Below are 18,747 nucleotides of genomic sequence, written 5' to 3'. Positions count from 1 at the left end.
GAACTCAAATTCCAGGCTTGACTGGGTTATAGACAGAATTCAAGGTCAGCCTGGGTAACTTAGCATGACTCTGCCTAAAAGTAAGTAAACAAGTAAAAATGGAAAGAATGACTGAGAATTCAGCCCGGTGGTGTGATAATGACTGAGGGCCGAAGCTCAATCCTCGGGACAGAAAGCAAGTAAGACAGAGAAGGCTGACAGAACATACCTGCCATTCTCAGGCTAAAACAGGGCAACCGAGGAAGAGCCCGTCCCTTTGTGCCCGCAAAGCTGAGATCCAGATCTCTCAGAGCTTAGGGTACCCGAAGACAGTTTTTTGTTTTGTTTTGTTTTGTTTTTGTTTTGTTTTTTTGTTTGTTTTTTTCAGGGTTCTAGAAAAGGCTTTTCCTTAGAGGAATCTAGTTATGACTATCCCAGAGGAGGGTCTGTATGTGTGGGTTGAAGGTGGGGCTGCTGCTTGCTGTTGGTTGGTTTGCACTGTTTGCACCCAGCACTGGGCGGGCTAACTTTGTTGCAGCATGGAGGTCTGGAGTAATTCTCTCTCCGGTGCCTGCGTGTGTGTGTGTGTGTGTGTGTGTGTGTGTGTGTGTGTGTGTGTGTGTGTGTGTGTGTGTGTGTGTGTTGCAAGAGGTAGGAAGGAGGCAGAGCAGCTGTGTGTGTGTTACACTGTAGAAAATTGCTGTTAACACAGCGAACTAGAACAAAACTTTTCTTCCTGCCAGCCTTATCCACTTCTGAAGAATGTCGATGTGCACTGGTAAAAAGAAACAGTTGATGAGCCCAGATCCATTTCCACACAATAAAAAGGGTGAATTTGGAGCTGACAGGCAGTAAATGAATAAGTGAAGCCTACAAGGGAGAGCAATGGCCCTGGAGCAAGACTAGTCACTGACCGGAATGTGACTGGGGGAAAGGTTTGCCCATTTTTTAAAAATGTAAAATTACTTTTTTAAAAAATTAGCTCACAAATGAAAGCATCACAGCTGGCTAGTGGAAGACATTCAAACACTTGTCCAGTCCCCATTTGGCCATCCAAAAGGTGTCAGGGTAATCACTGAAAGCTGGGGGTGAAGGAATCATTGCTTATGAGACTTGATTAAAGCGAGGTGGGGTTAAGTAAGCGTTTTTTGTTTTGTTTTGTTTTTCTGAGAAAAGTCTAGTTTGTGGAGGCTGAGGGGGAAACACTGTAAGCAGTTTCTGAGGGTGAATCCTAGAGACACAAAACACCCAAGAATGGTAGATAATCTACTGCCTGCCTACAGTTGGAGTCAGTGGATACAAAGAGTTGGACTCTTGACCTTCAGTGCATTTTTCTAATCTATTTTCCCCACCTCTCAATTGTAATTGAAATTAATGACATGGTGAAAACGGTGATTTTTGTACTTTTTCAGATGGATCAAGGATGTCACTGTTTACTTTTCTCTTACTGAGGGGGCCTGACTCGAGGTTCCCTTCAAGGTCTAAAGTCAGGCCTCTGCACTTGGGAAGAGGAATTAGAATTGAATAACACCTTTTCTGGTGTGGTTGGGGAAGAGGAGAGCATTTTGATAAGATGATTGGATTACTACAGGAAACTTTTAATTTTAGGGTTTCTCAGATGTTTCATCACAAAACCCTCATAAACTTTTATATAGAACATTCCACGGTTGATCACTGCTACTGCCGTAGGCCAACAGCCAACACCTAAATACCAGAAGGCTTATTAAAAAAATAATTTTATTTCTCTAAATTCTGGAAAATGACTGATTTTTAGAATATTGGTCTTCAGGTAACTAGGATATTGTTTCGGAAGTTGGTATTTTAGTCAAACCAAGCGTAAGTCCCTTTAAAGGGCATGTTAATTACATAGGAACGGCATAAAGGCAACTCAGAGGATCCTATGGCAAGCACCAGCCTTTTTACGACAACGCTGTACTCTTATGAGTGCCTGAAAATGACCCCTGGGAATGCTAACTAGCACAACAAGGAAAGGGTCATGATGCTGAGCCCTCTGCTACAAACATTTCATCTCTTTTTACAGCCATGCAAATTGTTATAGGGAAAATTTACAGAGCTTAAAACAGATCAGACAGCATTTGACTGTCTAAAAATTAGAATGGGAAAATATCTCAGAAGGCCTTGGGATCATGTAAGTTCTCAGCTAACTGTCTTGAAAGTGAGCACACATAGACCTTGTGAACACATGGTATACCAGAAAGCTCTGGGTGTGTTCTTTGTGGAACCACGAATGAAATAGAGGTAATAAACCTTTCAAAATATTACCTGTGCTTGAGAGATGGCTCAGTGGTTAAAATGCTAGTATGGGCTGGAAGATCAGCGGTTAAGAGCACTGATTGCTCTTCCAGAGGACGTGGGTTTGCTTCCACCAAGCATGCATGTGGTAGCTCACAACCATTTGTAACTCCAGTTGCCAGGGAGATCCAACATCATTTTCTATCCTCTGATGGTATCAGACACTCAAGTGTTGCACAGACATATATGCAGACAAAACACCCATACACACAAAATGAATAAAGAAAAATTTTAACAAGTTCTTTCCATGCAAGAGAGAGGATCTAAGTTCAGATTCCCAGAACACATGGAAATGTTGACTGTTATGGGACTGAAAAAAAAATGTTGGCTGTTGTGGCATTGTGGCAGCCTCCAATACCAGCCTCAGAAACAAAGACTGGGGATCCCCAGATCAAACTGGCTGGTGAGTTTGGGAGTTATCCAGAATGCCCCCCCCATCAACCTAGAGCCTCTGTATGCAAATCTACTCACGCGCACCCACACAGTGGGTGTGTCCTTGAGCAAGCAAACATGCATACACATTCACATGAACACCACAGCCTGTAGGGCAGTACAAAAAGAGTCACTAGGCCAGATTTAGCCCATGGGTTCCAGCATGATCACTGTTGGTTTGGTGATACTGTTTGTTCTCCAGGCTAACCTCATAAAGTCAAACCCCAAAGGAAAGTCTCCCCAGAGCTTTCTGATTATAAAACCCGTCTCTCTCTCTCTCTCTCTCTCTCTCTCTCTCTCTCTCTCTCTCTCTCTCTCTCTCACACACACACACACACACACACACACCTTCAGAGAGCTTAGGATTTTCCATTGGCTATCCTACTTTATTAGTTGGTTCATCAAAAAATATTTTAAGTTTTTACAGAGACTTTCTCCACTTTTCATCATGAAATAAAAGTATACAAAATAATGTAGATGGGGTTAGGATGAAGCCTGAATTCTGTTCCTGGTTTGGGCATTCAGTTCTTCCTGCCTTCCCCCTGGGGGGAAAAAAAAGCAAGAAAGAAGACTGTTAGGTATGGTCATGTAACAGTTGTGTTAAACACTAAAGGACAGGGCAGTAGAGGAGGGCTGGGCTTGTATCTTTCAGAGTTCTTAAATCTTTAGGAAGAAAAAAAATATTTTAGCGCCGTAACATACAACTGAAAAGAATATTTCTGTAGAGGAATCAATTGGGTTATCTGCTTAGAATTGTGTGTGTGTGTGTGTGTGTGTGTGTGTGTGTGTGTGTGTGTGTGATGTTTATGTTGTGTACAGGCTCTTACTGGTCTGGAGGCCCTTGAGTAGGCTAGGCTGTCTAGGTGGCAAGTCCCAGGGATTGATTACTCTGTCTACCCAGCACCAGATTTCAAACACACCATCTGACTCTGCTTTTTTGGGAGGGGGCTAGACATGGGGTTCAGGACTTCATGCCCCTGCAGTAAGCACTTTACAGAATGAGCTGTGTTCTCAGCCTTTGCTTGAAACATTTTCCTGTAGAAGAAAAATCTAAGCCAAGGAGCAAGATCAAGTATTGCACAGCAGTAAAGACACATAAGCAGAAAGCTCACCATCTCCCTACGTGCTTACTATTAGGGGAGTCTGGGTGAAGGGGCCGTGGAACTGTGTCCTACTTGAAGGTTAGTGCTCAGAGCCAAGACCCGGCCAGTTCCAGCTGAAAGTGTAAGCGCTCAGCCAGTGTGTGTTTTTGAAAGGGGACCAAAGTCCATGGTGCCAGATACCTGAGCCGTTGTTAGGGCATTCAGTGGAAAATTTCATTTCCACATTATAAATAACTGTAGGATATTTTAAGGGATCCAAGACTGGGAACTTCCAAGAGCTGCTTACATTAGTTCTACTGGAATGTTTAATGGCGGGCGAGAGGATACCCAGGAAGGCTATAAAGCTGAATTACCGGATACAATTAATTCAAATAAATAATCTCACCATTGATTAAATTGCCCTTAAAATCCCCAACCATTGAGGCTTGTTTGCTTCATTATCCATCAAGTTGCCCCCCACCCCCAGTGATGGTAGCTAAACAGCAATGGTGGGAAAGAAAAAGTCCCCAAGATAGGAGGATTTCTTAGATTCAAAGGACCCTAGAATCTCTTGTTGAAAAGCACCCCCTCTGAGAGCCCCTATTTGAAATATGGACTGTTTCTCAGTGTCTGTCAGTTTCTGGAAGTTCCCTGCTCTGTGGGTTTCCTGGGAGGAGGAGGAGGACGAGGAGGAGGAGGAGGAGGAGGAGGAGGAGGAGGAGGAGGAGATAATGTCATCTCCCAATGACTTAGTATCTATAACTTCAGATTCAATCCATTTCCCATGACCCCTCCCCTCTTCTGTAGTCCCCCAGACACTCAATAAGAGGAGTAAGGAAAACAAGCCATCTCCATCAGATGTGTCCCCCAAAGAAAACTGTCCCACTAAAGGCAGGAGGGGCATGCATTTAATTGTCATAATGTCAGTGTGTGACAAGCGAGTGTGTAAAGAAGGTGGGTGTTGGGTGCGGCCTCTCAGATGGGGAAGGAAGCCTGGCTTCCTTAACAGGCTGGCATTTATGGATGGGGAGACTAGAGCGCACAGGCACTGCAGCTGTATTCAGGGTTAGAGCTCTCCCCTGTGATAAAAACGATTACTAAAAGTAGAACCCTTAGGAGGCAGCTCAGCAACCAGCTGCGCCTATAAGCCTTGAGATAAGTGGCTTCAGTGGTCCTGAATCGGAGCTCTAGGGACTTGGAAGCCACCAGCTGAGAGGAACAGGGTGGGCAGTAGGTGTTACAGTTGGTGGCACAGAATTGCTTTTCTGTAACGTGGAGGAGAAGCAGGCGGTGGCAGAAGAGGGAGACTGAGAGGCAGGCGTGGGGAGGTGGCTCAAGTCTGCCAGGAGGATGGGGAGAAGAATCCGGAAAGAGCAAAGAGACTAGGAAAGACCCACAAAGCTGGAATAGCTGTAAGTGGAGCCAGCAGAAAGAGGAGGCAGAAATAATGACACAAAGAGGGAGGGCATAGTAGTGCCACCCAGTTTCACACCTACGCCTGCGAGAGAGCACACAGTCACTCTCATACCTGTCCACTCCTCAGACTCCAGCACACCTCTTGGGCAAGCGAACACCGGTCTCTAAGTCACCTGAGCACAGAGATTCGTGCTTATCTTGGGCTCCCCAGGCTCTTGAGTCCCGCACAGGCGCAAACTACCTCTTTTGCACCCCGGGTACTTTCCCCCTGGCCCTGTGGGCGCGCGCAGAGCCAGGGAGTGGCAGCTGCGCTTTAAACCTATAGCAAGGGCCGTGACAGGTCTTTTGCAGAACTTGGGAGGCATTTGCACCCAGCAATAAAAGCTCCAATTAGTGGAGATGCGAAGAGCTTTAACCAAGACAGGAGACCGGAGGTAGGGTACCCAGCTATTCCTCTACCTCAGTCCTTCAAGGTGGAGGGGTGGGGGGAGACTCCAATTTTTTACTGATAGCACGAAGTCGCGACCGTGTCAACTACCTTGTTAGGAATCATCGGGGCATTGGCAAATGATTATATTTGGAAGTTTTATAATAATCGGCTAAATAAGACATATAACTGAACACGCGAGAGGTGAAATGGCCCGGCCCAATGTTGCTGCTCCTAGTTCTGGGGGTGTAGCAGCCTCCAGCGGATTTCCCGGCTTCTGTGGGCGCCGCACATTGTTTGATTTGTTTTTGAAGGCTCAGAAATTGAGGCTGGTCGGAGACACCCACGTGCTTCTGTCTCCCATCAGCTTAATGATCGCCTTAGCTTGAGTCGTGTCTATAGAAACCACAAAAACCTAATCATTAGAAATCCCAGCCTCCAAAAACCACTTTTTAGGTAAAAACCGCCGCTTCCCCCCACCCCCCGCACTCCTTCATCTCTCGACCACAAACTTTTGGGGATTCCAAAATTGCCTTTTAAAAAACATGCCAGGAAACAAATACATAAATAAATAATCACTGAAGCATTTTTATTTTTATTTTTAATCCCCCAGGGGGGAGTGGTGAGAAGAACGTCAAGACACTAGACTTAGTCTGAGCCGAAGACTAGGCTTAATAAAAGATTGAAAATTTACAGTTAACCGCTCTTTATTTACTTATTTTTGCCCCTCTCAGTAAGCGTTTTATGCAACTTACAACTTATTTTAGTTACCAAGCTGTCATTTTTTTCAGTTCTTAAAAAAAAGCAATTCATCCTTATTCTCCAGGAATGACAAGAATGAATATATAAGAAAAAAGTGTCCAGGCGTCCTCTCAAGTTTCTAGAACTATTTTGACAAGCCCTCCTATCGCCCATTTTTTGGTGTCACCTAAGGGGGGAAAAACAACCCCGAATCCTGTAAAAACCTGCCCCCTCCCAGCCGAGGTAGGGTGGGGTGGAGTGGTGGGGGAGGGTGAAGAGTGTCCAGACGTCAACGAAGGGGACTCGAGAATTTTCTTTCCTCCTCTTTTGAAGTTACAACGAAAAATAACAACAGCAGGATCAGCCTGAGGCTCTTTGGCTTCTCAGTTTCAGCGTGGTCAGATCAAGAAGGGGTTTCTGGTCCTGGGGGTGCGGGGGAAGCCGAAGGAGCAGGCACCGACCGATGCCCTAGGCGGGGACCGCCTCCCTCCAGCTTCAGCAGCCGAGCGCAGCGTGCGGGCGCTTCTCGTGGCCGGCGGGCGGCGGCAGCGGCTGCGATCCGCAGGCTCCAGATCTGTCGCCCCGAGATCCGCTGCCCCCCACTTACCTCCCGGCACCTTGAAGCAAGCGCTAGCAGGCCAGGAGCACTTTGCAAAGAGAAGGAGGGACGTGGCTGCGAGGAGGCGGCGAGTGAGAGGGCGAGAGGAGAAGCCGGGAGAGGAAGGAGCGGCGGCGGGAGGACTCAGAGCGCGCAGCCGGCGCGGGGAGCGCGCAGCGGCCTCGGAGGAGAAGGAGGAGGAGGAGGAGGCGTGGGCAGGCGGCGGCGCCAGAAGCGGGGCAGCCGCGCTCCGCTTGGCGGTGGCGGGCGGCGCGGGGCTGCAAGGACCGCGGAGATGGATTGCTGAACCTGCCAGGCTCCACTACAGAACTGAAACAGGGAGGGGGGCGCCAGTGCACCCAGGACGCTGTGCCTCAAGGGGCCCCCACTGCAAGCTGCTAACTTCAAGTCCCTTGCCTCGGCTGGGCCAAACACGCCCCCGCTCCCCTCGCACAGCTGCCACCGCCAGGGCTCCCAAGCCTCCCGGGCGGAGATCTGTGCCTCCGGGTGTCCCCACCCGCCGACCCGACTGTGCCTAGTCGCCGGCCGCCGGCCCCCAATCAGACTCCGCCCGGCAGTCGGCTTCCTCGAACTTGATTTCTCACCTCCTCAGACCCGTCACCTCCATCCTCTTTCCCCCCCGTCTCGCCTCCACCCCCTCAATTTCCTCCTCCTCGCCCCCCATTTCCACCCTCCTCCCCCTCCCCCGGCCACTTCGCTAACTTGTGGCTGTTGTGATGCGTATTCCCGTAGATCCGAGCACCAGCCGGCGCTTCAGCCCCCCCTCCAGCAGCCTGCAGCCCGGCAAGATGAGCGACGTGAGCCCGGTGGTGGCTGCGCAGCAGCAGCAACAGCAGCAGCAGCAGCAACAGCAGCAGCAACAGCAGCAGCAGCAGCAGCAACAGCAGCAGCAGCAGCAGCAGGAGGCGGCGGCGCGGCGGCGGCGGGCAGCAGCGCAGCGGCGCGCAGCGGCGGCAGTGCCCCGGTTGAGGCCGCCGCACGACAACCGCACCATGGTGGAGATCATCGCCGACCACCCGGCCGAGCTGGTCCGCACCGACAGCCCCAACTTCCTGTGCTCCGTGCTGCCGTCGCACTGGCGTTGCAACAAGACCCTGCCTGTGGCCTTCAAGGTAAGAGACGGGCCACCCCTAGCCCCCAGCCGCGCTCCGTGGAACCTGCCGGCAGTGGTCTCGGTGCCCATGGTTGTCCCAGACTCAGGACCAAGGAGCCATGGTCTACATACCACGCAGCAGCAGCGGTCACAGCGAGCAGATCCCCGTCTCACCTGTGCCCACTACCACCCAGCCTAGGTTCCCTTGCTTGTTCATCCCTCGTGTCTCCCAACCACTGTTCTCACCCATTCCCCTGCTAGGACCCCTTGTCCCCAGACGCCCCAAGGTGCCCACTGTGAGCCTCCAGCGGCTAGCTCCACCCCGCCCCCTTCCTCCGTGGCGTGGATCCCCACTCTTCTCCCGGGAGTCCCGGCCTTCTCTCTTCAGGATTCCGTGCTCTCCTTCCCGCCTGCCCTATAGCCGCAGGCCGCTACTCCAGGCTAGGCGTCCCCTTCCCGGATTGGGTGCCACTTGGCAGTCCCCACAGCTCCCGAGCTTCGGCTGAGTGCCCGCGGGGTGGCGGCGCCGGAGGATGCTTGCGCCTGGGGCAGGATGAGGTGCCAACCCTGGCAAGAGGGTTGAGGGTGCTCTCAGTAAATTTGGGGATGGGGGGCAGCGGGGACGGACAGGGGCATTGGAACTCTCCTTGGCGGGCTCCGGTTCCCGTTACCCGGAGGAATGCCCGGTCGCCGGGGTCCCCGCTTTTATCGAGGCCCGACAGCTGCAGGGTTCAGGGCGCTAGGTCCCCGAGTGCAGGACTGAGCGTCTGGGAAGGGGATCAGAGATTAGGCTGCTTTCTCCCGCTTTGCTCTGCCTGGGAGGAAGAGGGAAACTAGTGGAACAATTTTGGCTGGTCAGAATGAAAACAGGAGGTGAAAATTCGTAGATTTGCTTTATTGCCTTGAAAGACCCGGAACCCCCAGAAGTCCCGTCTGCTTGGGAAGGGCGGTGGGTGTCTCCCGCCGGCGGTCTGGGCGCCAAGGTGCCTCCCTGCGGCCTCCTCCGCTGGAGTCCATTAGCTTGCCAATACCGGCAGCGGTGGGAGTCATGGGCAGCCGCCAGCAGGTTGAAGGTGTTTGGATCCCTAGCCTCTACAGTGTAGTCTGGGGTTCCCGGAGCCACCCGGGAAGGTGGCATTGGCGTGGAGCACCCCCACGCCAACTGTGCTGGGTTGATGGCTGTCCATTTTGGCTGATCTAGATGTTAGGGATGGAGAGGGCGAGCCAGCCAGGTAGATGGATCCAAAGGCACCTCCAGCTCTAGTGGGTGGGCCTGGGACCTACCATCCGTGGAGAGCAGGTTAAGTATGATCTTGAAAGAAAGAAAGGTGGGGGGAGAAATACGGGGGTGATTGTGCCAGTTCCTTCATCCAAAACTCTGGTGCCAAACTCCCACGGGCCCCTTGCATTTCCCAGTTGTTGGTCACCGGTACCCCACGCACCAATTCAGATTCCATGTGTGGGTGGGGTGGCAGAAAGAGCCCAGGTCAATTGGAGCAGTTAGCTATCTCTTTAGGTCTTCTATCTGAACAGGAATCTGAATGGTTCTTATTGAAGAGGTGTGTGTTGCTTTCTATCCAAAGTTTCATTTTGTAGTTGGATCAAGTAGAGCTCCTTAAACACACAGGCGCGCGCGCGCACACATACATCACATTTCTCCTTTTTGAGAGCATCCATTTTGTAGATTAATGCTTTCTTTGTAATGCGAAGAGGTCAGATATAGGTGAAATTGTAGGAAATGATATTTCCATATGAGAGGTATTTTTTACAATGTTTATCAGCCAAGGGCCCAGAATTTTCTAAGCAGTCTCTGTGATGGTAGACATTTTTTTTTAACAACAACAACAAAAACAAGCAAAAATCTTTTTCCAAACCTAAATGAAAATAGTGGAAGTTACAAATCAGTAGCTATTTTTGTCTATGCAAGGCCATGCATTAAAGTGTAAAGATTTAACTTTATTAATTCACTGTCTGGTGTTGTATGCACCTTCTGGTGTGAGTGTGCTTAGGATATAACTATCTTGAATTGTTCATTTTAAATGCTGAATTGATATTGAGCACAAGTATTCTGCAAGGAAAGGATTGGGGTATAAAGATGAATTGCAATTCATTTTGAACTTGTCTTGGATTACAGACCTGGATTTTCTAACTAGTTTCTAAAACTCTTTGGAAACGAATTTCTTTGTTGCTAAGCATTCTAATTACACAGTGAATTTTTTTTTATTTTAACTGGTAAACAGACCATTGATAACATAGTGCATATTGTAATATTTAAATTTGTAATAAATTGCATTATCCTAGGGCTTGACTCAGTGTTCTGCCCACATTCAAAAAGTGGGTGAGAGTTGAGGCTTACTCCTAACAATTTTGTCTCTCTGCTTAAAAAGAAAATATGGATATCTGGAGGTTCAAAATTTGACAGTGACTTTTATGATTTTCATCTCAATGATATAATAACAGTCTCTAAAAAAATAACTTACATTGGGAATAAATGCATGAGCACAGCAGACTTCTTAAATTCTCTCAGCATAATGAAATACATCTGCAGTGAAGAAATAATATGAAGAAGTCCCCGTTTCAAACGTGGTGACAGCAATTTGGCTATCATATCCAGAGCTATGTACAAAATGAATTATAGTATTGGTAAAAACCAGAGAGGTAAATGCCCTTAAACCTCCCCCCACCCAACTCCTGACTGAGAGAACACAATTGTTGAGAAATCTAGTGTTCCAATTAATACAATATTTATTGAGCCTGTACTTTAGGTTTGTGAACACAAAGTTGACTACAATCAACTAGAAATGAATTCAGTAAACTGTTTTGCTATCTGGTAACTTAAATAGTGCTTTGACATGATATTGACAATGGATTATATTAAAAAGTACAGAATCTATTGGTATTGTTCATGTAATATAATTTGGGGATTTTAAAAAAGTCCTTACTTAATTTATATTCAGCATGTAACAAAACAAAACAAAACAGCTAGTGGCTTTCATGCAAAGTTAATTGTCACCATTGTACTTTTACCAAAGTTACGCAGTTTTGAAATAGCCAGTCCTTCCAGGTGTGAAGGAAATGGAAATAAATATTTTTAACATTTCTTTCAGGTGTATCTCACTAAAACCCTAAAATAGTTTAGGCCTCCTATTCGAGGATGCTAGGCCCTTTCTGTCACGGATGATTTTAGTGACAGGACGAAGCAATTTGCAAATTCAGCTCAGTAGCTGATGGTTTGTCTGGTAGACAGAGTGGCTAGAATGTGTCAACCCTGCATCCAGTAGCGCCCTTTGAGTCAGGGGCCTGTCAGCATCTCCAATGTGAAGCCTGCTGTTCATAACTAAGTTGCCTTAAATAGCTTCAAGCTGAAGCACTATGCTGACATCCAGATGTATATCTTAAAACTTGAAGTAGTATAGGCCCATATCACTGTTTTAAGTTAGAGAACATCTATATTCACTGATACCACTTTTTTTTTCTAGTAATGTTATAGAAGAAAACATTTAAATTTAATGATCAAGTGCTCATAGTTAATGTTCTATTTTTTAATAACATCTTTCAGTGTTGATGAAAAGAGTTTCCAAATGATGGTGCAATTTCTATTTGAGATGGATTTGTTGACATTATTGGGCATTTTTCTTTCTTTAAAAGCAAGTTTGCAACTTTTACATAGTTGGTGTTATCGAGTTATATGTTTCTTAAGCATTTAATCATTAGATTTTGTTTGTCTTTAAAAAAATCTAATTGTAGCTTAATAAGGGATGATATCATTGAGCTTGTCAAACCCTTATTAAGCCCAATACAAACTGTCAATCATAGTACATCAGGTTGTATGAAGACAGGACACATTTTTTGTAAAAATCATTTAAAGGTAAATATTGTGGGACTGAACATATATATATGATATATATGTGTGTGTGTGAACATATATATATATACATATATATATATATAACTTATTAGTAAGTTAGAATAAATTTTAGATAGAACATACATACTTTTTTAAACTTTAGGAAACTTATATTTGAGGAAAGGTATAGTAAGCATCCTTCTTTGTATTTTCTCCTTTGGCATCATGGCATGTATATTTTCAGAGTTCCAGAATATTCACTGTTAGATGATCTAAGCCATGTGATTCATGGCACATGGATTGCTAACTAAAACTGAAAAAAATCACCATTTTTTGTTGGGCATATATTTAAATTTTTGAGGTGATATATTGTATTTATTTTTCTTTTAGAATTCAATTTTTTTCAAGTGAGTTGAAGATGCCTTCATGTATTAAGTTCTAACGCCACATTGTAGTATTTATTGAAATGTTTCTATAGTTTACTTTAAAAAGGATACCGTTTTCTTTTGTTTTCATTTCTTTCAATTATTGAGTTGCCCCTCTCTTCATTACAAAGAAAGATATGATCAGATTCTGTCTCAGAAATAATTATATTTCATTTTACTACATGTGCAATATGCCAAAATAATGTTAACCTGTCAGGGTAATTGATCAGCTTAGACTAAAAACTGCTGTCCATGGGAATGTCATGGACAATTTTAAACTCCCAGTATGGTGAGACCATAGGGCTAGGGGTCTAAGTTAAATTCACTCGCTATCGCTCCTCATTCAGCATGAGGCACAGATTTAGTCAAAATGGGTCTCAGACAAAATTTCAACATCCCTAGAGTGAAATACTCTTTAACTTCATTTTGCACCAGCTGCATATTGCGTGGTTTAAGTACTGGTTACAGTGGGTGCGCTAAATAAAGGAAATTCTTTCTCAATTCTGGAATGCTAGAACAGAAAGTGACTTCTCTCTTTCTCATGCTTTTCTTGACTTTGTAATTGTTATATTTTAAGAACACCTAGAAATGTAATTATTATGATTTCATCACGATTTGTTCTGTGCAGAACAGTACTTCGTGTTGGATAGCATAGGAAAAATACTCTGTTCATGCTTCTGCCTAACCAGTTAAAGAATGTTTTTTTTTTTTTAATTGTTCTTTTTACCGCTTAAAATGTTTTTTTTTTTCCCATGGCTTGGGTTTGGTACACATGAAATGTGTAAAAATTGCTTCATTCTTTGGTTTTCTTTTAGATAAACATGGTTGAGAAAATTCAAAGGAAAACTTTTAAGTTTCAGACATCTACTTTAAAAAGTCTCAAACATGTAATTATACTTCTGAGTGATATGAAGTTAAGTACAGTACTCCCCCCCAAGTCATGTGCTACCCCCTCCTCAGAACAAACATTGGTCAGTCTGGCCTGATAGGATGAATAGCAGAAAATATACTATATTTTAGTCATTGGACTAGAGGTTAGCCTTAACAGAAAGATTGTCACTGTGTTGGCATATTCTCCAGACCCAGTTCTAAGCCTCATAGAAGGTACACACAGCTTGTGATTTTCCATATGTTTTGCTAAATATGATATGTAGAGCATACCCATATTTAATACAAGCATTATTATGTTGCTTTAGTAAAGTGGACTTATATATTTCATTCCCAGGAATCTTTTCTTTCAAATTTTCCCTTTTTGAATCAATTTTCATTCTTTTCTAACTTAAAATAAAGTTCATTATGTTAAAAATATGTAGCAAAATAATAATGATCCACGCTCCTGAAAAACCTTTAAATTGAGGCAGATTTCTTTATTATTATTATTTTCTGAAACACTACATGGTTGGAATGAAACCGGCAAGGGGTCATCCTTTCTCTTTCAACAAAACTGCTGCACATTCGAGGCCATAAAGTGAAGAATCATGTATTCAGTGGCAGTCTTAAAGAATGTTTGCCACTAAAAGCTTGTATTTAGCAGGTAGCAGACATGGAATTGACACTCTCCTTATCATACCAAATACAAGATCACTATAGTGACACTCTGGGCTTATGTGGCATCTTATACATTTCACAGGATTAAAAAAAAATACTTTCAATTTATATTAGAAAACCATGGTTCTCAGAGAGGAAATGATTGGCATAAGGGTCACAGTAGGTATGTAGGAAGAGTAGAGGAAAAAGTGATCTCTTGTTTTTTAGTGCATGTAGTCTCTTCTAAAATAGTATACTTTTCTCTCACCTTTATTAATATTTATTTTGAGAGAAAAGCAGGCAGCAGGTGTTAAGATACAATCTGTTGAATGTATAAAATGTCTTAATATTCAGATGAATAATGGTAGACATACTCAATTATTTCTGTATTTTCAAATGTGCAGTTTTGGCTTCGGAGAAACACTTTACCTTCAGGAGCATAGCACTTGTTTTAGTAACCACCCCCCAGCCCCACCCGAGTTGCTAGACCAAGGTGACAGAGAGGAAGTCTTGTTCTCAAGGGATTTGCTTTTGACCCCGCAGACTTGTCTAGTTGAGAATGGCTATGTACTCCAGGCAATACTGGTCTGCACCAAGGACACTGGGCTGCTGCTGAGAGATGCTGACTCATCCTATAACTGGTTCTCTCAGCATTTTAGCTGGTAGCCCACAAGCTGTTGGCTGCTGAGAACAGTGCTTTTTATGGAACTCTTTCATTTACTTGTTTCATAGACCCATGCACATACACATGCACACACATGTGTGTGCACACATGAGTGCACAAATTCCTGTGTGAGACTATGGAGTGCCATGGCATGCATGTGGTGGTTAGAGGACAACTCAAGATATTGGTCCTTGTCTCCTATGTTGTTTGAGTCAGTCTCTTCGCTGTTTGCTGCTGTGTATCAGGTTAAATGACTCATAAGTTTCTGTTCACCCCAGCTCCCAGTAAGGGTGCTGGCATTACATATGTCAGCCATGCATCTTTTTGTATCTGGCCTTTATGTGGGCTCTGAGTATTTGAAATCAGCTCCCATGCTTGCATAGCAAGCACTTCTCCTGCTGAGCCATCTTTCTGGCTTCTATTAAAAAAAAAATACCTATCAAACAACTCCTAATATGCTAGGTACTGTTTTAGGAATTGGGGTATGTAAACAAACCAGATGAAATGAAGGCCATTCTTTAAATGTTGTGCTAATTTCATAAAAAGAGGTTTTAACCATCAATTTATATGTTGCAAGAATGAGGTAACTAGACACAGCGGGACACTGGGAATGTGAGTCCTACAGTTTAAGCTTTTTGATTTTGAACTCAACAAGGTACAAAGCTGAAGAAACTGAGGAACAGCCTAAGAGTCAAGTAAAAGTGGCAAAAATCTTGACAAGGTTTTATTTTATTTGACTGTTTTCCTGGCTGGGAGAGAGGCTATCATAGACAGGAACAATTCAGTCCTAAAATATAGTACCTGCTTATCATTGGACCGGAAATACACTTTAAAGAGGATACAAACCCAATATGTTATGGAATAACTATTTTGTTGTATGGAATTTTTGATAAATGAGAGCAAAGAAGTGGGAAAAAATAGATAGACAGATCTATAGGGGTGCCTTGTCAGAATGGCCATTGTAGCTGGAACCCTCACCAAGTTAGCACAAGATTTCTCTACACTAGGTGTGGAAAGGGAAATAGGCTGTGCAGAGGATCCTGGGAGTTACTGGAGAAGAAGGGGTGGTCACTGAGGAGCAGGGTCTTGGTAGTGGATTGAGAACAGAATGCTTTATATATGACAGGGAAGTTTCCTTGGCCAGCATTGTCTCACCAAGGTTCCATGCTAACCCGAGGCACACAGCAAGCCTAGGATGAAGTGATTCTGACTGTGTGTTATCCTGTATTTTACCTGCTGAGCCATCTTTCTGGCTCCTATTTAAAACAAAATACCCATCAAACACCTCCTAATATGCCTCAGAGCCAGGTTATCCTGTATCTTGCCTGAATCAATAAGCTTCAGATGAACTGTTGAAGACCATGGGGACAAATGTGTCATTCCAACATGGCAGTCAAAATAAAATGGGGTTGTGGGTGTGGGTGTGTGCTTATTTATGTTTGGGTGCAATGCATGTGTATGCATTTGGAGGTGTCTTTCTTTTTGAGCTTTTATTTTTTATTTTTGGCTTTTTCTGTGACTCTGTGGGTCCTAGAACTTCTTGTTTGGGGTAGGATGGCTGATGTGCCCTAATCTTCCTTTTTTGATTGCATCCCCAGTGTTGGGATTACAAGCATATGCCACAACACCTGGTTTTTATGTTTCCTCTAGGGATCAGACTCTGGGCCACATGCCTGCAAGGCAACCACTTTCTCAGCCAAGCTGTCTCCCCAGGCTATACATCTCAATTGTACGACATGTTTGTCACGATCATTTTCTGCCTTATGTGGCCTTTACTCGGTATCTAGACTTTATTTGTCTGATAGCTTTGACTATCTCCCTGGGCCCCACAGCAGAGAAGGTATACAGCAAGTATTCACAGTGTCATTAAAAAATAACCATTTAGCCCCTATGTAGGGAGATGAATTGTAAGATACCCACCACCCACCTGCTCTGTATCCAGTGTTTTAGCCAGGAACTAGGAGCTTCACCTGAAAAGTCCTTTTCCACAGAGCTAATCAGGTACTTTGTATATGAGTGTGACCACGTGCTGTCAAGAGTGCATATGAAGGCCAGAGGTTGACATGGCGTATCTTCCTCAATTGCTCTCTACCTGGTTTGTAAATTACATTTATGTATGTCTGTATGCGCACACATACATGCATGAGCGTTTGGAGGCCAGAGGACAACTGGCCAGCACTTTCTCTCTTATCTTGTATATTCCAGGAATGGAACTCAAGTTAAACTTTGTAGAAAGTCTTTAATCTGGGGAGCCATCTCTTTCTGCCCCCCGCCCCTCAGGTTTTGGGATAGGGCCTCTCATGGAGCCTGGAGCTTGCAAATTAGGCTAAGATGGCTGGCTGGCAAGCCCCCTAAGATGGCCTGTTTTCTACCTTCTAGCAGTGATTGCACATACAGGTTGCCTTCCCCCAACTTTTGCATGGGTGCTGAGGATCTGAACTTGAGTCCTCATGCTTCCAAAGAAAGCACTTTACCCACCGAGCTGTCTCTGGAACTCCTAACTACTCTTCTGTCTTTAGCTTAAGATCTGACTTGGGACCACACCTTGGAGCTCTGGGGGCTGTAGACAGTTGACACCTTAATATGTATGGTATAATAATGCAGATGGGGCATCAGCTTTCTGTCTGAACTATAATTCCCGCAGACAGTCTAGCATGGGGATTTAATAAAAATGTGCATATATTTTGTGAAGAATTGTATACTAAATAAAGGAAAATTTAGCTTGCTTTCAAATTGGGTGGATGCTGAAACATCAGTGTGTTTGAAGTGGTGTCATAGCCCAAATACCAGATGCTTCCCTTCTGGTCTGCCATCACTGGACCACAGGACCACTGGGTCCTGATAAGACATCATTTACAGTAAGTGTGTGCTCTCAGTTCTTAAGTGTTCCTGATGCGCCACTGTTCCTTCTGTGTTTCCTGTTTTATGTAGGTGGTAGCCCTCGGAGAGGTACCAGATGGGACTGTGGTTACTGTCATGGCAGGGAACGATGAGAATTATTCAGCTGAGCTCCGGAATGCCTCTGCTGTTATGAAGAACCAAGTAGCAAGGTTCAATGATCTGAGGTTCGTGGGCCGGAGTGGACGAGGTAGGTCTCTGGTTTTTAGTTCTGATCATGGATGCAGTGTGGACTTGTCTGTATGCAGCTCAGCATCTTTTTACTGAAACAGAACCACAGAGGCGTTGTTTAAATAAATCCAGATGCCCTTGAGTGTTTCCCTGAGTATTTAGGCCTTTTTCATTTGTTTTATGATATTGAAGAGTCAAACCATGTTTTCAGAAGAACTTGCTCCTAATTTCGTGGGGGTTAGTGTGTACAGTAGGGAAAAGAATGTTTGGAGCATCAAGTTCTGAATTATGAGGAGTCATATGACTTGAGTAGACTGAAAGGCAATGGGGAAAGGAAAGTGATTGCAGTGGAAAGATTTCCTACAGTACCAGCTTTACTCTGAGTTGAAATGGGGACAGCTAGAGTGTTGCTTTCCTTAGCGATGTCACTTCTGAATGATTTCAATTAGCCTTGTAATAAGAATCTTTAAAAAATCATTATATATATATATATATATATATATATATATATATATATAATTCTTACTATGTAACCCTGGCTGGCCTGGGATCTGCTATGTATACCAGGCTGGCTTCAAACTCACAGAGATCTGCCTGCTTCATCTTCTAGAGTAATGGGTTAAAAGCCGCCAAGCCTGGCTCAAGGCTTTTCATTTGAATAAGTGAAATACTTATGTTAGAACGACTATAAAATTACCTACACAGCTGGTCAGGATCTCATTGGCTCCACAGTGTTTCGGGTCTTCAGTCCTCTGAATTCACATTAAGATACTAGGAACAGTTAGAGGAGTCACAGAACAGGAAGTATGCCTTTTAAGGATTTCACCCCTGCTTTGGAAGTGGAGTTCTATTTTGATGGAGTCTCTGAGGAAATCAATATTTTGTTTTTTATTTACTTATTCTCTGGAGAGACTGCTACTGGTTATTCACCTGTCGGAAGTATTATGTTCATTCAGTATATTGGCTCTAATACTTCCATTTTAAGTATTACACTAAGAAGAGAAAAAAAGTAGAAGCACTTTAGAACTGAGGTGAAGTGAAACCGTGAACCCTGTGTGTGTATTCACTGCAGCCCAGGTTTGAATCAGGAAATGAGAAACACCCATTCTAAAC

General features: G+C 44.5%; 1 protein-coding gene and 1 long non-coding RNA gene across 9 annotated transcripts in view; one reads left to right on the top strand and one right to left on the bottom strand.

The window, feature by feature from the left end:
- Positions 1-7,588: 7,588 nt before the first annotated feature.
- Positions 7,589-18,747, top strand: part of Runx2 (RUNX family transcription factor 2) — a 236,006-nt gene continuing 224,847 nt past the window's right edge. For all 8 annotated transcript variants that reach the window (XR_004772230.1, XR_004772231.1, XM_027387429.2 and 5 more), the window contains exons 1-2: positions 7,589-8,121; positions 17,497-17,653. Coding sequence is in view for 6 of the 8 variants with exons in the window: in XM_027387429.2 (XP_027243230.1) it covers positions 7,726-8,121; positions 17,497-17,653 (553 nt within the window). In the remaining 2 variants the exon portion in view is untranslated. The remainder of the gene's footprint in view (positions 8,122-17,496; positions 17,654-18,747) is intronic.
- On the bottom strand, positions 8,979-9,962 carry LOC118239616. The gene is made up of 2 exons (XR_004772233.1): positions 9,545-9,962; positions 8,979-9,414 (listed from the first exon to the last, which is right to left on the bottom strand). It is a non-coding gene; the product is annotated as an uncharacterized LOC118239616 (long non-coding RNA).

The sequence above is a fragment of the Cricetulus griseus genome (assembly GCF_003668045.3).
Source record: "Cricetulus griseus strain 17A/GY chromosome 1 unlocalized genomic scaffold, alternate assembly CriGri-PICRH-1.0 chr1_1, whole genome shotgun sequence".
NCBI lineage: Eukaryota > Metazoa > Chordata > Mammalia > Rodentia > Cricetidae > Cricetulus > Cricetulus griseus.
This window is presented reverse-complemented; position numbering and strand designations above follow the sequence as displayed.